Here is a 24,449-nt window from a genome sequence, read left to right on the forward strand (position 1 = left end):
TTTAAAATTTTCGGTCAATTGCTCTACAAGGTATAGGTCCAAACTTTACCATTAAAATTCTACTCCCTTCCGTCCCATTCCATTCCTTCCCATTTAAGATGACACATTTTCCTTTTTAGTTTGTCCCAACTAAGATGATATATTTTTTTTAAAAAAAACTTTCTCTCTTTAATTAATACACCCAACCACTTTTTCTCACTTCTATTAAGATATTCATTTTTCTTTTTCTTTATATTTTAATACTTGCACCCACATTTTCTCTCTATAATTAAATACTATAACCATTAACTCCTAAAATCCCGTGTCAGCTAAGAAATGTGTCATCTTAGCCAGGACGGAGAGAGTTATAAAATATGGTATGAAAGTTTTATTAGATCGACTAACAGTGTTTGAAAACTCAATAATAAATATGTATGCAAATTTTTATGTTTCGCATATTGTATGAAGAATTTTAATCCGGTGACACTACTGGACATTTTGTAATTCTGGAGTATCTTGGGTGGAAAAAATAACTTATTAAGGTAGTGTATTTATTCTCGTTTTGATTCAGATATATGACATTAAGAAACGTAAAAAAATAGAAACCTAGTTGAATGTATGTTCGTTTTTTATAATAGTAGTATTATTTATTATAATGAAATTTGAGGCTCAATTACCAAATATAATGTAGGTAAATAAAATATGTAATGATCATAAATAGAAAAAGGAAATTTGAGAAATGAATAAAAATATACTAAAATAAAAAAGAATAGTACAAAATTCTTATTTATTTTTTTCCATGACAGATGGCCTAAAATCTTTTTTCCTTCTAAACTTTGAAAATGATCAAACCTAAGTTTCATATATTGAATTAGTAGACCATAAGATCCTAACCTAATAATTTATGAAAATAAATTTCAAAGAATTTAAGATCTCTCTCTCCAATTAAAAACTCATTTTTGAAAAACGAAAAAAAGAAAAAGAAAAAAAAGAAAGAAGCAAGAGCGTGAGCAGTGGCGTTTGTATCGGAGTTGGAAGAGAGAGAAAACTGTGATTTTCTGGAAATCAATCAAATCTCCCTCTCTTCTACCACCCTGCCCTCCTCACTCTCTCTCTCATTCTTTACTTTCTTGCGATCTCCCAATTGAAATTTCCATCCGCCAAATTCCAATCCCGATCAAGCTTTTACCGGCTAAATAACTACACCAACCAACCATCAACCTTTTCACATCTCTCTACGTGAATCTTGTTTGGTCAATGTGGGTTTTGCTTCCCTCTTCAATGGACTGAAGCTTCAAGAACACTGTTTTTAATTTTTTTTTCTTCCAACCTCTTCAGCTGGTTAGTACTACAAATTTGAGCTGCCATTTTTTTTTTTTTTTTTTTTTTTGCATTGGTACTGTGAATTCTGTGATGTTTTCACGTATGAATGTTGCTGGAAGAAGTGGTGTATTCGCTTGTGGTGAATTTTACCTTGTACTCAAATTTTTTGATTGTTGATTTTAATTTATTTGAAAATGTATTTCTGGTTTTAATTTGGTCTTCTAATTTGATTTTTTTGGTATGCGGTTAGGTCTTTCTTAGCTGTGATAGAATAGATGGTGTTAAAGATCTCGAAATCTTGATGCTAATGATCATGTAAATTGGTGGCTGCGTCATGCGAGTTAGTGGGATTAATTTGATCAACATGAGTTGTAGTATTAATTAAGTAGTAGAATATAATTAATCTCGCTGTTATAATCTATTTCCAGTTGTTAGACAGCTCATACATGGGTTTTAGGGTAGATTTTGTGGGAGCACGTCATTTTGGCTGTGGGGGTTTAGTGGTTTTGTGAGCAAGCACTTTGACCTGCTATATGGAGGCTAGTTTTGGGTGTTTATGCTTATGATTCTGAATGACTTTGACCTTTGTAATTGTTTTCTAACGAACATGACAGTTGGTGTAGTTAGTTTAATCTGGCTGTTGCAATCTGTTTCGGGTCGTTACTTGTTACACAGCTGTATTTGCTCATACAGAGATGCTAAGGTTATGATTTATGTCGGCACGTCATTTTATTTGTGAAGTTTAGCGGTTATGTCAGCAAGCCCTTTGCCTGATCTCCGGGGGCAATTTTTGGGTGTTTATGGTTATGATTGTGATTCTGTTTCTGAGGTAGCAAAGTGACTCCGAGCTTTGTAATGATTGTCGAATGAACGTGAGAGTTGGTGCGGTTAGTTTTATGAACATTAGATGTATATAATGAATCTAGTGTTTAATCTGGCTATAATAATCTGTCTCCAGTTGTTAGACAGCTGCATTTTCTGATACATGGGTTCTGGGATAGGCTTTGCGCAGACACATCATTTTAGCCGCAGGGTTTAGTGGTTATGTGAGCAAGCTCTTTGCCTGCACCATGGAGGCAAGTTTTGGGTGTTTATGTTTATGATTCTGAGGTAGAAAGTGAGTATGAGCTTCATGTTAATTATTATTGAATGAGCATGGGAGTAAGTGCGATTAGTTTTATGAACATGAATTGTATACAATGAATATAGTATTGAATCTGGTTGTTAATATTTGCTTGCAGGTGTAAGACAGCTGCATTTGTTCATACACCGGCTTTAAGGTTAGGCTTGATGTGGTGGGTATGGCAATTTAGCTTTGGTGTTTAGTGGTTATGTGAGCAAGCCCTTTACTTGCTTTGTGGAGGCAAGTTTTGGGTGTTTATGTTTGACTGCGAGGTAGCAAAGTGACTCTGATTTTCACAGTAGTTGCCGGATGGCTCGGGGTAGGATAAGAGCAAGGATTCGAAGGAGCCAGCTGTATACATTTGGTTGTTTCAGGCCACAAGCTCCTAAAGAAGATGGCCCGCATGACATCCATGGACCTGGTTACTCGCGAGTGGTTCATTGCAATGAGCCTCGTATGCACGAGCACAAGCCTATTAAGTATTGCTCAAACTACATTTCCACCACTAAGTACAATGTTGTTACATTTCTGCCCAAAGCCATATTTGAACAATTCAGACGCGTTGCTAACCTTTACTTTCTTCTTGCTGCGGTCTTATCACTGACTCCTATATCACCATTCTCTGCTCTGAGTATGATTGCACCTTTGGCTTTTGTGGTCGGACTGAGTATGGCTAAAGAAGCTCTGGAAGATTGGCGTCGGTTTATACAGGATATGAAGGTCAATTTGCGAAAAGCTCGTGTACATAAAAAGGATGGTTTATTTGGTCTTAAACCGTGGATGAAGCTTAGGGTTGGAGATATAGTGAAGGTAGAGAAGGATAAATTCTTCCCTGCAGATTTACTGCTGTTATCTTCCAGTTATGAAGATGGAATTTGTTATGTTGAAACGATGAACTTAGATGGGGAGACTAATTTGAAGGTGAAACGATCATTAGAGGTAACACTTCCCCTCGATGATGACCCAACTTTCAATGAGTTCAAAGCGACCATAAAATGTGAGGATCCCAATCCCAGCCTCTACACTTTTGTTGGTAATTTTGAGTATGATCGACAGATCTATCCTCTTGATCCCAGTCAAATTCTCCTCAGAGACTCGAAGCTTCGAAATACAGCCTACATTTATGGAGTGGTGATATTCACTGGTCCTGATAGCAAAGTTATGCAGAATTCCACGAGATCTCCTTCTAAAAGGAGTAGGATTGAGAAACAAATGGACAAAATAATATACATACTTTTCAGCTTCCTCGTGTTCATCTCCATCATCAGCTCCATTGGTTTTATCGTGAAGACTAAATATGATTTGCCAAAGAAGTGGTATTTACAAGTTCCAGATAGTGAAGAACTATACGATCCAGGGAACCCTCTGAGGTCTGGGTTCTATCATCTAATCACTGCTCTGATATTATATGGATACTTGATACCTATATCTCTCTATGTGTCGATTGAGGTTGTGAAAGTCCTCCAAGCATTATTCATAAACCGGGATTTTGAGATGTTTGATGAAGAGACTGGAACTCCAGCTCAAGCCCGAACTTCAAACTTGAATGAGGAACTGGGTCAAGTTGATACAATCCTTTCAGATAAAACTGGTACCTTGACCTGCAACCAAATGGACTTCCTTAAATGCTCAATTGCTGGTACTGCATATGGCATGTGCGCTAGTGATGTGGAACTTGCTGCTGCTAAACAGATTGCCATGGACATGGATGGCCACAGCCAAGCAAGTACGCCTCATTCTTGGCGAAAAGGTGGGTGCAGCTTCGGAGAACCGGAAATTGAATTAGAGTCTGTTGTTTCTTCGAAAAATGAAATGGATCGGAGGCATCCCATAAAGGGGTTCAGCTTTGAGGATTGTCGCCTCATGAATGGGAATTGGTGTAAAGAACCCAATGCAGATGTTATCCTACTATTTTTCAGGATACTTTCGATTTGCCACACTGCCATTCCAGAACATAATGAAGAGACCGGCACCTTCACTTATGAAGCAGAATCACCTGATGAAGGTGCGTTTCTTGTAGCTGCGAGAGAACTTGGTTTTGAGTTCTGCAGACGGACGCAGTCAAGCATATTTGTTCGTGAGAGATATTCTCCCTCTGGAGAGCCCGTAGAAAGGTGAGACCATGAATTGATATATCTGTTGCTACTTGGTCTGATCTTCTGATTGACGTCTTGACATATGACATATTTTTGTAAGTTCAGGGAATACAAAGTTCTCAACTTGTTGGATTTCACTAGCAAAAGGAAGAGAATGTCTGTCATCATTAGGGATGAGGATGGACAGATCTTTGTCTTTTGCAAGGGAGCTGACAGGTAAAAAAAATATAATCAAAGAAAGGAAAAGAATATTAGAAACATTGTTCTATTTGCAATTCCTTGTTTACATGAAGGGGTTTTTCTGTATTGATACTTGCTGCTGCTTTTATTTGACTGTACTGAGTGCTATTATGCAAACTTTGTTTTGCAGCATCGTCTTTGATAGGCTAGCAAGGAATGGTAGAATGTATGAGGAACTAACCACAAAGCATTTGAATGAATATGGCGAGGTTGGTTTGAGAACACTAGCCCTTGCCTACAAGAAACTTGAGGAAGACAAATATGCTGCTTGGAACGAAGAGTTTATCAGAGCAAAAACTGCAATAAGTGGTGATAGGGAAGCAATGCTTGATCGGGTTGCTGATATGATGGAAAAGGACTTCATACTTGTCGGTGCAACTGCTGTAGAGGACAAATTACAGAATGGAGTACGACTTATATCTTATCAATGCCTTGAACCTATCAATTCTCTATCTCCCCCATCTTATTTTGTCCTTGTTACATCTGTGCAGGTTCCCCAGTGTATTGACAAACTAGCACAAGCTGGTTTAAAGATCTGGGTTCTGACAGGTGATAAGATGGAAACTGCAATTAATATAGGGTCTGACTCCTAACTATTTAAATTATCATAGGGCAACTCAATAATCAAAGCTTTCAAAATGCTAACCCAGACCTCGTCATTGTGCAGATTCTCTTGTAGTTTACTTCGACAGGGCATGAAGCAGATATGTATAACAACAATGAACACGGATGCATTAGTCCAAGATCCCAAACAGGTACATTCTTTGTCCAGAATATGATCGATATGTGGTGAATTTTATCTATCTATGGAAGCCTTAGTTTTTGTCTTCTGCTCTGTAGGCTGTAAAAGAGAATATCTTAATGCAAATTACCAATGCCACCCAAATGATCAAGCTGGAAAAGGATCCTCATGCGGCATTTGCTTTGATCATTGATGGGAAAACTCTAACTCATGCCTTGGAGGATGACATGAAGAATGTATTCTTGAATTTAGCAATTTGCTGTGCTTCTGTCATATGCTGCCGTGTCTCACCTAGGCAGAAAGCTCTGGTAGAATATATATTCTTGTCCTGGGTCAAAGAAATTCATAATCTGTTGTTTTGCCAATTCTGTTGGATGCGTAATTGTTCATGGTGGGCTCTTTTCCTTGCTCAAAATCTCACAGTTGGCTATGCTTTTGGTCTTTAGGTAACAAGATTAGTTAAAGAAGGAACTGGGAAAACGACATTGGCAATTGGTGATGGTGCTAATGATGTTGGCATGATTCAAGAAGCAGACATCGGTGTTGGCATTAGTGGATGTGAAGGAATGCAGGTTGGTAACAAATCTCTCTTGCATATAAAACTTTATATATGTACAACTTACTAATTTGCTGTCTCGGAATGATGACATTTCTTCCATTGACGCATTATTGTAGCGTTAATTAAGCATATCAAATTGAAATAGAAAGCTAGATATGTTGAAGATTGATTTATCTTGTTGGTGAAAAAATATTACACCACATGCTTATAAATCCCATGAAACTTGTCTTGCTTTTGGTACACGTATTGTATTTGTACGATCCCAAACTGGCTTACTCATCAGCTATTTTCAGGCTGTGATGGCTAGCGACTTTGCTATTGCACAGTTCCGGTTTCTTGAGAAGCTTCTGGTTGTACACGGTCATTGGTGTTACAAAAGAATTGCTCAGATGGTAATTCCTTATGGCCTGAAACATATCACCATAATGCAATGACCGACCATGCTTTCATTTTAACTAGGGAATCCAAATATCTTAATGCAGATTTGTTATTTCTTCTATAAAAACATTGCTTTTGGCCTCACAATCTTCTACTTTGAGGCGTTTGCTGGCTTTTCCGGCCAATCTGTGTATGTCGACTGGTACATGATCCTATTCAACGTTGTTCTTACATCCTTGCCCGTCATTTCGCTTGGGGTGTTTGATCAGGATGTAGATTCTGAAGTATGCTTACAGGTTAGTTTTTCTGCTCTCTCTTCCCCCCACCTCTCTCTCCCTCTCTCTCTGATTGCGTGTTCATGAAAACTGTTGATGCAACTGCAGTTTCCTGCTCTATACCAACAAGGTCCGAAAAACCTGTTCTTTGACTGGTACAGAATATTCGGATGGATGGCAAATGGGCTATACACATCCCTCATCGTGTTTTTCCTCAACATCATCATCTTCTACGACCAGGCCTTTAGGGCTTCGGGCCAGACTGCGGACATGACAGCCCTCGGGACTGCTATGTTCACCGGCATCATATGGGCTGTCAACTGCCAAATTGCTCTAACAATGAGCCACTTCACATGGATCCAACACCTATTCGTGTGGGGCAGTGTCGCCTTCTGGTACATATTCCTATTTATCTACGGGGAGCTGAACTACGCACTTGATGTGAACGCCTTCAGGATCCTCACCGAAGTCCTCGGCCCAGCCCCGATCTACTGGAGCACCACCTTGCTTGTGACCGTTGCGTGCAACATGCCTTACCTCGCCCACATCTCATTCCAGCGCCTGGTGAACCCGCTCGACCACCATGTGATCCAGGAGATCAAGTACTACAAGAAGCACATCCGGGATCATAAGATGTGGAAGGCCGAGCGCACCAAGGCCCGCCACACGACCAAGATCGGCTTCACGGCAAGAGTGGATGCGACGATCAGGCAGTTGAAAGGAAGACTCAACAAGAAGTACTCTCTCAACAATGCTGTTCCACAACAAACTTGATTCTGGATATAGCTTATAGTTTTTCTTGATGTTTTTTGGTGCTTTTTTTTTTATTTTTTTTTTATTTTAGTTGTTTTGGTTTGATCGAAATCTTGTACCTATTTTTCTATTAATTCTTTCTTGATGGAGTGGCAAGTGTAGTGAGAGTTGTCTGTTTGTAGAAATACTAGTTTGTAAGATAACGAATTCAACAAAGGTAGCTACATATTTTCATTTCATTCTTTAATTTTTTGTGGTTATGAGCTTATGACTAAGTATTATGTCGAATTCAATTTTTGTATTACAATACTTTCAGTAATCAATTAATCTTTACCTATAATCAACTCAATTATAAAAAAATGTTTTCTTTTGGAATCATTTAATCCCCAAAATACAAAAAGGGGGGAAATCCAGAGGAAAGAAGAGACAAAAGTGAAAAAAGCAAAAGGAATATGAATAAATTAATCGTATTATTTTGTTTTATTTGTTGGTGCTAAAAATATTGGTGTGAAGGCGAAAAAAATTGTGTTTTCATTGATCGAATCGCATCAAAGTGATGAATTCTAGGTGTTTCTTATTGAAATGCCGGTTGTTGATTCTTCATTCCTCTTTACGTCGTTTTCCCTCTCCAGAATCCTGCCATTTTCAGCTTTATTTGGTTTGATTTTGTGAAGAATTTTGATATGATTGGGTATTCTAAATGGAGCAGCGTGTGGGGAATAAGTTTCGGTTGGGGCGAAAAATTGGGAATGGCTCATTCGGAGAGATTCACTTAGGCATGGTTCCTGATTTTGTTTAATTTGATTGTTTAAATTCGAGACCTTTTCAATGAATTGGTTATTTTGTGTTGTTGGCAGGCACTAATATTCAGACGAATGAGGATGTTGCAATCAAGCTCGTACGTAGTTTGAAGTTTTCATCTGTTCTTGCATGTAAATTTGTTTACATTGAAATTGTATAAGTAAAAATATAACTTGAAGTTTATCTATGGTGGATTGATTACTGATGAATGAATGTTTGCTTTCTGCAAAGAACATGAAAATATTAGCTTTTTCTTGTGTTTCATTATCTTAGGCTTGAACCTTTTTCAATGTTGTGAGAAACATGTATGTGATAATGCAACTTTTGTTTGAGCATGAGATTAGTTTTATGCTCTTGCCTTCCATTCTTAGTGTTTTTAGAGCTCGTCACTATCATTATGCTACTTCTTGTCATCTACATGATGCTATATATTATCCGAATCTTAAGATAGGAGTAATAATAATGATCGATATATAATAATTGACAATTATAGGGAGTTGAATCTCTTGTTTAGGGAACACAAGCTACATCCTACATAGAAGGTTCATAGTCATAAATTTATCCCAAAAATGTTAATCAAATGTTTCCCATGCTGTTGGATATCATCGTAATGTATTTATGCACTTCTTTGGTAGATTCTCCTACATTGCCTTTTTTGTTTATGATTACTTTATTAAGAATGTAATTCATGTGTTCAGGAAAATGTGAGGACAAGACATCCCCAATTGCTTTATGAGTCAAAGTTGTACAAATTACTTCAAGGAGGAAGTAATATCCTCTTTTGTTGTTTTAGTTGCTTGATGTTTATTTCCTTTTATACATGGTTATTATACTATATCATTATCCTCATCTTTGGCAGTTGGCAATTTTTTTTATTTTGACAGCCGGAATCCCAAATATTAAATGGTTTGGGGTTGAAGGTGACTATAATGTTCTCGTGATGGACTTACTGGGGTCGAGTCTTGAGGACTTGTTTACCTTTTGTAGTAGGAGGTTGTCGTTAAAGACTGTTCTCATGCTTGCAGATCAGATGGTAATTGACACTGTTTGATTAGGATTCTTAAACAATTTAATGTTTCACTTGTTTTGGAAATCTTTGTTTCTCTTCCAGCTTAATCGACTTGAGTTTGTTCACTCTAAGTCTTTTCTGCATCGAGATCTAAAGCCTGACAACTTTCTCATGGGCTTGGGAAGGCGTGCAAATCAGGTTTTCTGTTTACCTTATTTTGAATGTTTTCTCACTTTTGTTTAACGGTTTGCTTCTTAAGTATCTCGGATGATAACTCCATTTACTGACATGTAGGTTTATGCCATTGACTTTGGGCTTGCCAAGAAATATAGAGATTCTAACCATCAGCATATTCCATATAGGTATGGTGTGTTCTGTGTAGTTATCTTCAGAACTTAGAGATCTTACGTGGTAATCTGAGTTTCTAATCATTTAGTTTTGAATATTTTCTTCAATGCTATATTGTACCCGACCAAGGTAGTTCAGCAATACTTACTGTATCATGCAGAGAAAATAAGAATTTGACAGGAACAGCCAGATTCGCAAGTATAAATACACATCTTGGCATCGGTACGCATGTGGCACGTGCCATTTCTTTTACCCATTTGACCTTTCAGATGTCGTAGAAAGCTAATTTCTAGTTTCTTCTGCTCCACTGTGTTAATCTATTGATAGAACAAGGCCGGAGGGATGACCTAGAATCACTTGGTTACGTTGTCATGTACTTCTTAAGAGGAAGGTTGTTCTTGAATCCTGTCTTGTTAGTTCACGATATGCTCACTCATAACTCGAAAAAAATGTAGCCTTCCCTGGCAGGGACTGCAAGCTGGAAACAAGAAACAAAAGTATGATAGAATTAGTGAGAAAAAAGTTCAAACATCAATAGAGGTGATTAAACTTTTTATAGCTTCTGGATTGAAGTATATTCCCTGCTGTGCTAGAGATGGACATTAACTTGGTATTTCCTTTGCAGTCTTTATGCCGTGGCTATCCAACCGAATTTGCTTCTTATTTCCATTATTGCCGCTCACTAAGATTTGAGGACAAACCTGATTATGGTTATTTAAAAAGACTTTTCCGTGACCTTTTTATTCGTGAAGGTGATGACGTCTACCTTATCCTCCCAGCATCTTCTCCGTTCCTACCATCCTCATTCTATGCCTTGTGTTTCTTTTGGCAGGTTTTCAATTTGACTACGTATTTGATTGGACTATTTTGAAGTATCAGCAGTCACAGCTTGCCAATCCTCCATCTCGTACCCTAGTAAGTAATAACCTCCATTTAGGCTCAGCTGCTCTAGTCTCCAAGTACAGCCTGATGAATATTGGGACAGGGTGCTGCTGGAACAAGTTCAATGGTGCCACCTGGTAATAACGACAGAGACTCAGGTGATTTTTTGAGCATTTATTTGACTTCCATCACACTTGGTAGATTTCTGTTATTTTCATACAAACAACCTCGTTTTTAGCCATCTTTTACCGATCAGATGGTTGTTCTGGTAAGCTTGATTGTAAATGCTTCGAATTTGATGGAATTTCTATAACTTCATGCAGGTTTGGATGAAGGCAAGCCACCTCTTCGTGGGAGAAATGTTTCAAATTCTGCAAATTTGAATTTGTCTAAAATGAAAGATCCAGTTGCAAGTGATATACCAAAGGAGGTAAGACTACTACCTTTTCTCTAACCTCCAAAACTGAAATACATTGAAATTGAACGCATTTTCCTCCTCAATGTCTCTCATAATATTGTTCATGTTGCTTGATTTAATGGTTTCTGCAGATATCCACTTCAAATGGCCAGAAAGTCAGAACATCAAAGCAACCTGCAGTTTCTAGTAATCGGGATTCAGAGAATTCTCAGAATAATGGTGATCCTTCACACGCAGTCGATGGAGATAGTGCTGCGCGAAAAAGTCCGCCTGCAACGTCACACAACCCCTCCAACACAAACCCTAGCGACTACACCCTCAAGGGAATGGAGAGAATGAATATTGGCAATGACTAGATAATGAATGCAGTGTTATCAGGACTTGTGGTTACGATTTTTCCCTTTGTATACGTATACGATACCGACACCTATTTAACACGGAGGGGAGTCTGTTGTTTCTCCCTCAAGGAAAGCTGCTCACAGAATCCTAACCAGTAAATGGTGCTTGCAGATAATGAGATGTAAGGTAGCTTCCAAGGTGAAAGTGAGACTTTTGAGGCGACGAGAGTGAGGTTGGTTCGAGGCCGGGGTGAAATACCACCTCAGGTAAGGCAGATTCATTACCTGTCTAATGTTGTACTAGCAAATTCTTTTGATTTGCCATTTTCATGGCATGTAGTTATAAATTTTTTGTAGCAAAAATGCATACAATTTTTTATGGTGTGTATGTTATGGAAACTTGAGAAATAGAATGCACACTTATGCTGTTTAATTGCATTACTTGTTTGCACACTATGCACAAACCCTTGATCAAGATCAGATAAAAACCTCAATTCATGTAAATAATCACCAAATCATAATCAAGTTTCACAAAACAACTTATCCCAACATTTAATTGAAGCCATTGACAAGATTGGAGCAAGCATGTTTAATCCATCTAAAACTCTTCCTAAATGAGCTCTTCATCTTCCCTTCAACTCCATAGGCTTTGTAGCCTGCAATCCTCTTCTTCCTCAGCAGCTCAGGATCCATCCAGCTCTTTGAATCTGCATTAATTTTGTTTTTCTTCATCTTCACCTCTTTGAAATTGTAGTCTACATTTTGATAGTCTGAGCTGCTGTAGCTTCTCAGATCATTCATGCTTCTTGGCTGCGTATACTCATCCCTTGTAGACTTGGATCTTGAAAACTTCTCCATGGTGGATGAGAAACCAAGAGAGAGAGAGAGAGACAAGGGTTTTCTTTTCACTATATGGATGGACAAATACAACACACAGCACACAGTGACCTTGAATTATAGAAGTGCTCCCTTTTGTTATTTTGAGTTTTTTAATGTTCATTGCATGTTGATACATGAGGCTGGAAGGTGGGTTCTTGCCACGTGGCATGGCTGGACGTTGAATTTTCAAGTAGACTTGCATTGTTTTATGAAATCTTCCATGTGATGAGCTAAGAAATTATTAGGTATTGATCTATTCTTAGGTCCACATATAGCTGATCAATTATATATTTGGTTTATTTTGTGAAATAATGGAAATACTATGATGAGTGTGTGTTGTTAAATATTATGCCTACGGACAGACTTTTGAGTATTTTGCGTCCATTATTTTACCCTTGGTCTTCTTCGTCTGAGATACTTATTTTTTTTTACTTATTTTAATAAGTAAAAAGTCTATCGTCCCACGTATGCAGGGACGGAAGGGAGTATATTCCCTTCGTCTATGATTATTTGGTACTCCATTCGTCCCTGAAAATTTGTCACCTATTTTCTTTTTCGTCTGTCCCGAAAAATTTGTCACCTTTCATTTTTACCATTTTTGGTAGTAGAACCAATATTCCACTAACTCATTCTCACTCACATTTTATTATAAAACTAATATATAAAAGTAGGATTCACATGTCACTAACTTTTTCATTCCACTTTCTATTACATTTCTTAAAATCCGTGCCCAGTCAAATGGTGACAAATTATGAGGGACGAAGGGAGTATTATTTTAAGACAAATGAAATGTTACTCCTAGTGTTATGTACATTATTTTTTTAATATAATGTCAATGAGATGAATTGTAGAAAGTGTAATCCACTATCTAAAGTAGTACTCACTCCATCTTATAATGAGGGAGTTAATTTTCTTTTTGGGTGTCCCATCATAAATGAGTTATTTATCTAGAAAAAAAATATTTTCTCGCTCTTAAGAGCATCCATAGCGGTGTTTCAATATCGTCTCTTAACCGTCTCATCCCTTTACTACTCACAGGCCCTACTGCATTTTTTACCCCATGATCCCCATCTCTTAACTAAGAGACAACACCTGCATCTGTCCATCTCATCCATTAACTATTCATTCAATTTCATTTTTTATTTTTATTTCCAACAAATTCAATTAATAAAAACACACTTCATTAAAAAAAAAGAAAATTACAATTTCAAATCCTAAAAAAATAAATAAAAGACATGATTAAAATGCTAAAAAAAATAAAAATACATAGTTAAAATCCTAAAAAAAAAAAAAGACATAATTTAAAATACTACAAATTAAATTATAAAAACTACTCCGACGATGAATCATCCCCCGAAGGCGGTGGCAGTGCCCTCAAGCTAGCTGGAGGCGGAATACCAAGTTGATTTGCCAGATACTCAATGCTGGCAAGATGAGCTTGATATTGGGGAGGCGTCATGGGGGAAGTGTCAGCCATCGTGGCAGTGAAGTATATGGACATTAGGGTGTTCGGCGGCCCTTGGGAGCCCGCCTGGCTTGATTCGCCTCGGCCCCTCCCCCTCCCCCTCCCTCTAGCCGCCTTCACCGCCTTGTTCCCTTGCGGCCGACGTCGTATACCGGAGGAGCCCCCTGTATCGGATGTAGGGAACTCAAGCTCTTGTGAGGCGTTGCCTTCCCCGCCATCACTAGACGAGTAATGGCCACCCGCCGTATGCTTTGTGCGTTTCGAGCCCATGCAGGAATCGACACCGCCAGCCCACCTATCAATATGTTTGACCGACTCCCAAACATCGGGAAATCTGAAATCTTTTTTGGTGTCAGATTTAAAGACTCACAAAGCCGCTCTCAAAATGTCGGCTCCACTTCCCTCTTGTAGATCCCACAAAATCTTTTGACCTCTTTGTCGGCTCGCTCAAAATGAGCGCGGAGCATCTTCAGGTTGCGGCGGATGGCCTCCTTCGGCCTTTTTGCGTTGTATACAGCGGTGACCTTCTCCCAAAAAGCCTTGCGGATTTGTTGAGTTCCGAGGATGAGATCGTTCGACGTACTGATCCAAGCGTCGAACACCACCATTGTCTTCACTTCTGTGAACGGATGACGGCCGTCGTCGTCTCCGTTGTCCATCATCCTCCGCTCCGGAGTGTGTTCCTCCGGAATATCCTCCCTAATTTGGGATAATCCCTGCGTTTGCGAGCTCCTCGGACCCAAGGGAGGGGGAGCACGATAGTATGCATCAACTGGAAAAAGATGGTGGTTGGTACGCCGGCGTCGCCGAGCCTTTGGGTTGACGGCGACGAACTGGAACCGGAAGCGGCACCCAAAACATTGTACATGCTTCCCCAGTCGAACGCGTTCAAGTCGTAGCCGCCGCCCTCGCCGCCGGAGTTTTCGTCACCGGACATTTTTGCAGAAATTGGAGAGGAAAGAGGGATGGTGTTTGTTTGAGTGTAGTGTTTGTGTGTGGAAAAAATGGTGGGGGAATTGTGTGTGTAGTGTTATTTATAGATGAATGTGGAGGAAAAATAAAAATTAAAAATTAAAAAAAAAACAGTAAAAAAAACGGGAAGAAAAAATGGTAAAATTTATTTATTTATTATTAAGAATTAAAAAATATATATAATTATAAAAAAAACGACGCCCACTCGCGGGCCGACGAGTGGGCGTCACGCCTCACACCAGTGCGCGCCACGTGTTGCTGGCGCGTGGCGAGATGTCTCGCCACCCCTCCATCCACCCCGAGACATGCGACGAGACCGATGGCTTGCAGCGCGTCTCGCTACGGTCTCGCCTCGCCGGGACGAGACCGAGCCCGCAGCGAGATGCCGCTGCGGATGATGCTCTAAGTACTTTATTATCTGTGTACTTTATTTTCTTTTCGTTCATTTACTTTTTTCTTTCTTTCCACTTAACTTTTTAAATACTACTCCCTTGTCCCACTTTAAGAGTCTCATTTGAGTTTGGCATAAGTTTTAATAAATATAAATGAAAGTTGGTGAAAAAAGAAAGTGGAATGTGAATCCTATTTTATATAGTTTTATAATAAAATGCGAGTGGAAAAAAGTTAGTGGAATATGAGACCTAATACCATTAGTGAAATATTTCAACCGGAACTCCTAAAGTGGGATGAAACAAGTATTAATTTTTAAATCTCGTGCTCAAAGGAAGCGTCTCGCATATGGCAGGACGAAGGCAAAAACAAAAATTAAAGGTGTCCTTTGGACAAACAAAAAAATGAAAATTATACCAATTAATCGTGGACAGAAGAAGACAAGATCTTTTAAAAAATACTCCACATTGGGGAATTACTTTATTTTTCTACATTCATGACTAATATGTAGATCCGAAACACTCATCCGCCTACAACCAACAGTAATTTCGAAGTTATCTTATTGAAAACCAATAGTAATTCCGAGGTAAATTTTGTGAAAAGAATTTATTATAAGTTGATTGCAGATATAGAGAAATGGTTGGTTGATATTAATATTTTAATTTAACAATTTTCATAAAAATCACAGTTGAGTTTTTTTACGAAAAATTGTAAAATTAAAAATATAAAAAGTAATTTTTACGAAAAATATTAATATACTGTGAAATATAATAAAAATAGAGTGAAATACCCATTGATGGAGTAAAGCAAAGAATAATATTCCAATTCCTTTGAGTCTTCCTCTTCCGTTGCGATTCCATCTCGTCGTTTCCGATGCCTCTTTTCTTTCTCTAAATTCTCGCTCCACATTCATATCCTTTCTCCACTCTCGGTCTTCTCGCAAAGAATCCCGGCCATCAGTTGAGGTACCAGCTCTCTGTCGATTAGTATTTGATATCTTGTGTTTTAAGCTGATTTAGATCTTGTTGTCTGTGGTTTGTTTCCATTGATTGCTGATATGCGCAGTTTATCTGGTGTTATATCTGAGTTTTGTAAGTGAATTCTGATGCGAGTAGTCGGTGAAAGACACAATTCTTCAATTTACGCGGATTTGCAATGTGGATTTTGCTTCAAATCTGTGAAATATAGATCAAACTTCTCGAGTAGTGATTTAATTAATGCCTTGTTATTTTTCTTTTTTTGAGAGATTTAATCTAAATGTTAGCTTTTTGGATAGATGATTTTGTGCGTTTTTTAACATACTTTCTGAATTTCTGATGTTTTGGTTTATCACATTAGAGTTCGATGGAGAAATGTGTATTTTTTTTGGAATGAGTTTATAATACCTGCTGTATAAACAATGTGGTGGTCTTGATGAATGGCAGAGTAAGTCTTTGAAAATGGCCGGTGACAGTGAACCAAATGAGAATCATGTTACATCCGGTGACAATAGTGAATCTCCAGAAAACGAGAGTGACGTATCGATTGATGCATTGGCGAGGAAGGTGCAAGAATCTTTGTCACTTGCAAAGAGGCATAAGTTTTGGGAAACCCAGCCTGTAGGACAGTTCAATGAACTCGGTGATACGAGCCTGCCTGAAGGTCCGATTGAGCAGCCAACGCCACTTTCCGAGGTCAAGCAGGAGCCCTACAACCTCCCATATCCTTACGAGTGGATAACATGTGATATAGACTCGGAAGAGGTTTGTGCTGAGGTGTACAATTTGCTGACCAACAATTATGTTGAGGACGACGAGAACATGTTCAGGTTCAATTACTCGAAAGAGTTTCTTCGGTGGGCACTCCGCCCTCCTGGTTATTTCAGGAGCTGGCACATAGGGGTTAGGGTGAAGAGTTCAAAAAAGTTGGTTGCGTTCATTACTGGCATCCCTGCAAGAATCCGGGTTCGTGACACTGTTGTGTTGATGGCGGAAGTAAACTTCCTGTGTGTTCACAAGAAGCTCCGATCAAAAAGGCTTGCTCCAGTCATGATCAAAGAGGTTACCCGGAGGGTCCATCTCGAGAATATCTGGCAAGCGGCCTATACTGCTGGTGTTGTCCTTCCTACGCCCGTCACAACTTGTCAGTATTGGCATAGATCTTTGAACCCAAAGAAGCTCATTGATGTTGGGTTTTCTAGGCTTGGTGCGAGGATGACAATGAGTCGCACAATCAAGCTGTACAAGCTATCAGATCAGACGGCCACACCCGGTTTCAGGAAAATGGAGCCTCATGACGTCCCTGCAGTCACTCGTCTGCTTAGGAACTATCTGCAGCAGTTTGCTGTTGCGCCAGACTTTGATGTGGATGACGTAGAACACTGGCTGCTTCCGAAGGAGGATGTTGTGGAAAGCTATCTGGTCGAAAGCCCTGAAACTCATGAGATTACCGACTTCTGCAGTTTTTACAGTCTCCCTTCTTCCATACTAGGCAGCCAGAACCATTCTGTTTTGAAGGCTGCGTATTCTTATTACAATGTTTCGACCAAGACTCCGTTGCTTCAGCTAATGAGTGATGCCCTCATTGTTGCCAAGAAGAAGGACTTTGATGTGTTCAACGCTCTGGATGTCATGCACAACGAGACCTTCTTGAAAGAACTGAAATTCGGCCCGGGAGATGGCAAACTTCACTATTACCTCTACAACTATCGGCTAAAGCATGTTTTGAGATCGTCGGAGCTAGGCCTTGTGCTCTTATAGAGTCGACTTCTATGGATTTCCTGCCCAGTCCTGGCTTGGCCATTTTTCGTAACTTGATCCAACTCTTCTTGTTTCATTGTTGAAACAAATGTTCTTGAAGAGAACCCGATATGTGCATCAACAATTGATGATTAACATCTGTGCTGAATTTTGATTTTCATTCATATTTTGAACTTATTTGCCTTGTGCTGTTGTATTCTGCCCAAACCGGGGCGAATGTGTGTGCTGTTAGATCATAGATGAGTTCCCTTTGTAAGTCTGATGCACTGTGCGTTTCGAGTTAGTTTAAATGAGCTTAATGGAAAATATTGAATTGAGGAATGTTGTTTCGAAAGCATAGTATTTGTAGAGATTGGGTTCAGCATTATTAGTACTCACTCTATTAAATAGTGGTAGAGTCATTTTTTCATTTTGGGCATTTCATTGTAGCGGAGCCATTTCATTTTTTTAGTAAATCTGTCTCAAGGTAATTGAGACATTTCTTTTTGGCACGAGTTTTAAAAAATTGATATGGTAAAGGTTAAAGTGAAGAGAGTAAAGTAAAAGAGGGGATAAAGTAAGAAAGAGCAAATTATGAGAGAATATTGACATTTTGCTTAAAAAAAGGAAATGACTCAATTATTTTGGGACAATTTTAAAAAAGAATATGACTTAACTACATTGGGATGAAGGAGTAACACATTTTCTCACTTTTACTTTTCTCTCGCTCTTACTTTATTCTCAACTTTTTTCCTCTCTTCTACTTTATTATTTTTTTATTTATTTCATTGTGCATATTTGTCTTAATTTTTGTGCCGAAAAGAAAAGCTTCTACTACTATGGAATGGGGGGAGTAGTTGTTTAGCTTATTTAGAGCACTCCCAATGCTCTCCCTAAAAACTCCCTTATTTCTCCCTAACTCCTGCCACATCAGCGCCACATCAGCACCAAAATTTATCCCCAATTTTTAGCCAACTGCTCCAATGGTTTCTCCCTTATTTTTCCCTAACTCAAAAAAAAAAAAAAAAAAAGCCGAAAAATCGCCGAATCGCGCCTACAGTGGGCGCCGATGAATCGGGAGTTGGCGTTAATTCGGTAGAATTAACGCCGAATTATCGCCGAAACACACCCAACGGCCGGCGATAACTCGGCGATTTTCGGCGAAAAATCGCCGAGTGTTATCGCCGGACCATTGGGAGTGCTCTTAGGAATCTAGAGTGTAGTACTCCCTCCGTCTTATAGCAAATGTCACACTTTCCTTTTTAGTTTGTCCCACAAAAGATGTCATATTTTTTTTAATGGAAAAAACGCTCTCACATTAATATAAATATACTATTTTCTCTCTCCACTTAACACACAAAACAACATCTCCTAAAATCCCGTATCATTCTCCAAGTGTGCCATCTACTTTGGGACGAAGGGAGTAGTAGTTTGTCAGGGGTGTATTCCTTTTCGCCTTTCAGATTGTTCGAAGGTAGTCGAGTCATTTTTTTTTGTGATAATTTTTTTCTATCTCGTACTCTAATCTTTATCCTACATTATTATCTCTCCATTTTAATTTTTAAAAATAAATTTCTTAAATCTCATGCTTAAAAAAACGTATCAACTACAATAAATCGGAAGTAGTACCAAGTATTTATGTTTTACTGGTAGTTCAGTTTCAGCGTATGATGTGTGTACGGTGCACCCTCTATGGAGGTGCGACGTTTGTTAAACCTGATTTCTAGCAGTTGTGGGCCAAACACCACAAAAAACAAAACAAGAAAAAGAAAGCGACACCCTTCCTAGAATTAGATCAAAATGAAAAAATAGAATTGCTATCTAACCACCAACAATACACAGGAAGTGAGATTGAGCAGAAACTGACAGAATATACATCTATAACTAACAGCATTCTTGTTGCTAACATCCTATGAAATAATGTGCATTCCTCAACTCATCCTCACCCAATATATTCATGAAGCTCGTTCCAATCACGACAAACCGAGAACTTGGCTCCATCGCATGCAAAACAGAACAACTGGAGCGCGTCTCAACAGATGATACAGCAGAAAATTCTTCAATCAAAAAGAACTAAATCACGACAGTGGCTTCAGGCTGCAGAAACACTAAATCGTAATTGCTTACTTTTGGAGTTTGAGTCGCCTCCTTTCTCCTTTCCAGATTGATTATGAGAAACAAACGGAGCAAATCAGCCATGGATCACAACTGAAGTAGATGGTGGGTTCTTGTGTTCAGTGAACTTACTTACATTGTTCGATTCTCTGTTTTAAGTGCAGGACCACTGCATCTGCTTCTTCAGCCAGTTGCGAGAGCCTCTCCGACTCTTTTACTGCTTCAGCAGCTAAAAATTCTTCATTTTCTGCCTCCGCAATCTTTTGCGCAGCTATTTTAGCAGCATCTTCCATTTCAGTTGAAATGTTACTCCTAGTATCTCGTCTTGGCTTTGACCTAGCAACTTTTTGTTTCGGCAAAGGTGTTTTGGTGCCCAACGGAGCATGTTTGATCTTGTAGCGGTTTTGAACCTGTCCGAATATTTCACAGGCATAAGCATCACAAAACCTTGATAAAGTATGTAGAAATAGGCCTTAAAACTGTATGTTAATTATACATATAGTTTAAACTTTAAAGTAGGGTTTTCATGAACCAATGTGCTATTCGGAGCTGAGCTCATTTAGAGAAGCTCACTAACTAAACAAATCAAGCTAAGCAAAGTATTATTAGGCTGGTAAGTGCTAACCAATGAATATATTGTGTTATTGTGGATAAAACAATATATATTTTCAAAATAAAATAATTAAAATTTTAAACATATATCTAAATTTAGAAAGTTCATTGAGACTAAAATAAGCTCATGCCTCTTGGTATTCGATAAAAAAAAGTTTGGATCTTGGCTCGATACTAAACGAACCAAGCTTGAGCCCATCGACATTCGGCGCAGCTCAGTTCATGAACAGCCCTAGTTTGGAGCATGCAAAAGAAAAATAAAATTAAACTGACATTGGAGCAGCAGCAACACGAGATTATGTTTATTTGCATTTACAGAGATATTTTGTGCAGAAAAACAGAGTGAAAATCCCTATGTGTGCGCATGGGAGATGATTATCCAACAGACATGCTACCCAGCAGTATAAGTATGGAAGGTACAGTTCAAAACTGAAACACAGATAAAATTAATCTAAAATAATGGCATTTTAGGTCATATATTGAAGTTGAAAGATACGTTTCATAATATGGACACATACACCTAACATAATGACATGTGGATGAGGAATTCATATACCTTCTCAACTGTGCCTTGTAAAATAAATTTCCTCAGCTTCACACTGAGTAACCTTCTGAAGTTTTGTGGCACCTCATACTTTTTCTGCCAAACACAAATTGATAGAATTTTAGGGTTTCAAGCACATATTTGTTTCCTAAACCGGGAAAGAGGAGATAATTAAGGGCCATATAACAAAGTAACTAGATACTCCAGCCTGGAGCTGATCTTTTCCTCAACCGGAAAGGATATGAAAATGATATGTGTGCACAAAAAGGCTCAGCTGGACTACTGCAAACTACAAACCTAACACTGGTGCACATTGATTTATGTTCTCACGAGTTTTCTTTTCAATGCTCATTCAAGTAATAAGCTTCTGTTGTTCTAATTATTCATCTCCATGTAAGTGTAAATCAAATTAACTAAGCGTCTACCTTGAGTAGAGAATAGAAACACAAAGTGTGACCATATACTTGCAGCGAATAGATTTATAATCTGACCTCAATAAACCTCAAAACTGAAACAAAATCAGGTCCATTGCGATCCTTGATTGACGAAAGTGCTTCAAGTATCATTTCATTATACCTGAAAATGGGGAAGTCAATTTACCAAGACCGTAGCAGAGTGCATATGCAACTGCAGTCAAGAAATAAAATGATAGAAGAGAAGTTGTTCATGATATGCCTCCAACAATTGTATGTCATATCTAAAAGTAAATTATAAAGAGAATCGAGATCAACAACCAGTTGTCCAGAGAAATTTGTTTTAAAGATAGTCAAATGGTCTTCACAGCCTGAGCATCAATTAAAAAATATGTAAATAATTAGAAAATAGAAAAGATGAATGACCACCAGAGTTTTACTAATAATATACGAGATACTTTGAAACAAATGATCCTGACCAGATAGTTTAGTTAAGAGAATAATACGGCATGAGAAGATCACTAAAATGATAGGCGAAGCATACTTCTTAGAATTTCTAACACCCTCAGGGCTTTGAGGAGGTTTTTCAATCACATTGTCTATAGGAACCAAAGTTAAATCTGAACTCTGAGCTTTGTGTATCAGAGCACCATTTGTGATTGACTTTGCTCTGGAATTCACAGAATTAGCCCCCGAGCCTTGTCCGCCCATATTCCGCCATTTGTCCTGATTAGAACATCAGAAAGAGACCAAAGAATTTATTTATCACGCAATAATATAGGAAGAGCATTACACTCTCCAAATAGCTCATAAGATGGTCTGTTTAAATGAAGTAATCCCAATGAAAAACAGCCTAAGTCAAAGTAGGTTATTTTGACAACCAACACTAACAATAAAATAGCACCAAATAGATCAAAGGCTTTGAGAGATAATTCTAAAGTCAATAAAAACACTCATATCTTCAACATGAAAAATTGCTCCCTAATAACAATGGGAAGTAACTCAGTGACAGTTTGCACCTGATAAAACGTTCAACGGGGATCTACACGAAATAGATATTCACCTACACTACATTTTATATATCAAAGCCTCTCTTGACTATAAAAAGAGTAATCCTCTTTCAGCTGATATGCATCACGATGATAATACTAAAAACACAATGGCACTGCATCATCTACAACTCCAATGAAACAGACAGAGCAACAGACAGAGCAATCAACAATTACTAACGTAAACATAACTCAGAATTAACATAATCCTCATATGATCTATAAGTTGCTCAAACAACACAGCATGACATTGTCAATTCACTCTCAAAATTAGTGTTATTTCATAAAACTAACACCGATTAAACGGTAGAGGTCGTCAATTCACAAAATCCACAAAAACATGTAGAAGCAGACGCATAATTAATCAATCTCACCAACAGAACGACGTAAACTTGACCAAACTTAATTAAAAATAGCAAAAACAACAAAACAATTAAAAAATAGTAAAAGCAACAGTAGACATTGCATAAAATCGAAAACCTTGAGGTCAACGTTGGATCGGTTGGAGAGTTTGTGCTTGAAGTCGGAATCTACGAGAATGTTCTTCCACTTCCCGGCGCCGTACTTGGCGACACCCGCCTTGAGCGCCTCCTCTTCCTCTGAGGTCCACTTGAGCTTCTGATTCCCCATTCTGGAAGGCAGATTTACGGCGGAGTTCGGTGAAGCGCTGCCACAGTCTCGGGGTATCCGAGCCTCCCGCTTCATCGACCTCAACACAAACACTCACTCGCTTTATAGGATGCAGCCAAACACGTGTCACCTGTGCTTGTTTCTAATTATTTTTCTAATTTTATTTTTTAATTTACAGTTTCTACTTTATTCGTCGTGTAATAATAAATTTTTATTAAATAGCATGAGTTTTAATATATAATTGATAAAATAATTGGTTTATTTGCCTCATCTTCGTAAAAAAAAAGTATTCTCTATCTTTTGAGAAGATATATTTATCTTTTGAAAAAGTAAATGAGAGATATACATTTTTCAATTTATCTTTCCTCTTCGGATATCTTTAAAAAAAAAAAAGTAGATATACATTTTTCAATTTATCTTTCCTCTTCGGATATCTTTTAAAAAGAAATAAGTCATCGGAAACAAAAGTTGACTATTTTTATAAGACAATAGTATTTAATGTTATATGCTAGATTTACATGGTCGCATAGGATCCTCGGAACTCCATCCATTTAAAATTTACTTATACGCATTAGTATTATATATTCATTCAGGAGAGCATCGTAGTAATTGCGGTACTTATAAGAGAGGTAGATACGCAATTGCAGCAAAATTGTGCGATATCTTACGCGGGACAACGGTCATATATTTGTGGGCTTGGGACGGGCCGAAGTCTTAACGTGGGCCATCATGTTAATTTAACTATGCTACCAAACGTTGATTAAGGCCTAATAATTAAGCCATCTTGGGCTTATCTATACTACCAAACATGAACTTAATTTTGAATGCTAAATGGATAGTTTTTAGGTTTTATATCTTGAACTAATGACATCTGCAATGTGGCTGATGAGGGGTGTGGTTCAAGGTATTGAGTATTGAAGGCGTGGTGTGTGGCTCGGACACCACTGGGGTACCAAAAGAGGAGTGGGTGACCGGGTTCTGAGGTGCGATTGCACGTTGCTAAGGAGAATGTCATACCAATAGGGTTCTAAAAGTATCCATGTTTTATATTGGGAGATATAATTATAATTTAATTCATACTATAAAATAAGAACCCTCATATGCGTGAATATTTCTTTTGCATATTCTAGAAATCTATTAAAATTAAGTATCTACTTAAATCACAATACTGGTAGTAGATAGAAAAGAGGTAAATAAATAGAAGCCACAACTAAATTTAGTCATTTAGAGAAAGGCAACTTAATTGTGCACCATAAACTGCAAGCTCGTTATTAGGCAACGTAAGATACAATTACACATGATATAATTAATTATAATGATTGAAAAATAAATATGAAATTAAAAATCCAATTGAATATGAATATAAATTAAAATTTTTATTCTCGAAAAAATAAAGTTA

General features: G+C 38.1%; 5 protein-coding genes across 12 annotated transcripts; 3 read left to right on the top strand and 2 right to left on the bottom strand.

Moving 5' to 3' along the window:
* Nucleotides 1-942: 942 nt before the first annotated feature.
* On the top strand, nucleotides 943-7,707 carry LOC125188765 (probable phospholipid-transporting ATPase 4). Its single transcript, XM_048085812.1, has 11 exons — nucleotides 943-1,320; nucleotides 2,544-4,539; nucleotides 4,627-4,737; nucleotides 4,892-5,168; nucleotides 5,253-5,341; nucleotides 5,429-5,516; nucleotides 5,602-5,811; nucleotides 5,950-6,075; nucleotides 6,356-6,454; nucleotides 6,545-6,736; nucleotides 6,824-7,707. The coding sequence occupies exons 2-11, from the start codon at nucleotides 2,735-2,737 to the stop codon at nucleotides 7,487-7,489; spliced, it is 3,663 nt and encodes a 1,220-aa protein (XP_047941769.1). The 5' UTR covers nucleotides 943-1,320; nucleotides 2,544-2,734; the 3' UTR covers nucleotides 7,490-7,707.
* Nucleotides 7,708-7,918: 211 nt separating this feature from the next.
* On the top strand, nucleotides 7,919-11,702 carry LOC125190970 (casein kinase 1-like protein 2). Of its 4 annotated transcripts, none has more exons than XR_007171008.1 (14): nucleotides 7,919-8,244; nucleotides 8,326-8,366; nucleotides 8,968-9,037; nucleotides 9,154-9,302; nucleotides 9,381-9,476; nucleotides 9,573-9,640; nucleotides 9,787-9,848; nucleotides 9,954-10,017; nucleotides 10,082-10,166; nucleotides 10,252-10,378; nucleotides 10,459-10,541; nucleotides 10,629-10,666; nucleotides 10,832-10,938; nucleotides 11,058-11,091. XR_007171008.1 is itself a non-coding variant. In XM_048088404.1 (14 exons), the coding sequence occupies exons 1-14, from the start codon at nucleotides 8,169-8,171 to the stop codon at nucleotides 11,280-11,282; spliced, it is 1,308 nt and encodes a 435-aa protein (XP_047944361.1). In that variant the 5' UTR covers nucleotides 7,935-8,168; the 3' UTR covers nucleotides 11,283-11,702. The 4 variants fall into 4 exon arrangements, 3 of the variants coding, with proteins under 3 accessions (XP_047944361.1, XP_047944362.1, XP_047944363.1); XM_048088404.1 differs by having other exon boundaries at nucleotides 7,935-8,244; nucleotides 10,612-10,666; nucleotides 11,058-11,702; XM_048088405.1 differs by having other exon boundaries at nucleotides 7,936-8,244; nucleotides 9,129-9,302; nucleotides 10,612-10,666; nucleotides 11,058-11,702.
* Nucleotides 11,703-11,816: 114 nt separating this feature from the next.
* LOC125189752 lies at nucleotides 11,817-12,122 on the bottom strand. Its single transcript, XM_048086991.1, has one exon. It carries the CDS (start codon nucleotides 12,120-12,122, stop codon nucleotides 11,817-11,819), a length of 306 nt encoding a protein of 101 aa, XP_047942948.1.
* A 3,654-nt stretch (nucleotides 12,123-15,776) lies between these two features.
* On the top strand, nucleotides 15,777-18,042 carry LOC125190971 (glycylpeptide N-tetradecanoyltransferase 1-like). Its single transcript, XM_048088407.1, has 2 exons — nucleotides 15,777-15,935; nucleotides 16,395-18,042. Exon 2 carries the CDS (start codon nucleotides 16,410-16,412, stop codon nucleotides 17,706-17,708), a length of 1,299 nt encoding a protein of 432 aa, XP_047944364.1. The 5' UTR covers nucleotides 15,777-15,935; nucleotides 16,395-16,409; the 3' UTR covers nucleotides 17,709-18,042.
* A 1,435-nt stretch (nucleotides 18,043-19,477) lies between these two features.
* On the bottom strand, nucleotides 19,478-23,108 carry LOC125190972 (telomere repeat-binding factor 4-like). Of its 5 annotated transcripts, none has more exons than XM_048088412.1 (7): nucleotides 22,901-23,108; nucleotides 21,916-22,097; nucleotides 21,450-21,534; nucleotides 20,971-21,054; nucleotides 19,939-20,212; nucleotides 19,815-19,842; nucleotides 19,478-19,707 (listed from the first exon to the last, which is right to left on the bottom strand). In XM_048088412.1, coding segments are annotated over exons 1-6 (777 nt in total). In that variant the 5' UTR covers nucleotides 23,051-23,108; the 3' UTR covers nucleotides 19,478-19,707; nucleotides 19,815-19,840. The 5 variants fall into 5 exon arrangements, with proteins under 5 accessions (XP_047944369.1, XP_047944366.1, XP_047944365.1 ...); XM_048088409.1 differs by having other exon boundaries at nucleotides 19,935-20,212; XM_048088408.1 differs by having other exon boundaries at nucleotides 19,478-19,744; nucleotides 19,935-20,212.
* Between the last annotated feature and the right edge of the window lie 1,341 nt (nucleotides 23,109-24,449).

Source organism: Salvia hispanica, chromosome 5, assembly GCF_023119035.1.
Source record: "Salvia hispanica cultivar TCC Black 2014 chromosome 5, UniMelb_Shisp_WGS_1.0, whole genome shotgun sequence".
NCBI lineage: Eukaryota > Viridiplantae > Streptophyta > Magnoliopsida > Lamiales > Lamiaceae > Salvia > Salvia hispanica.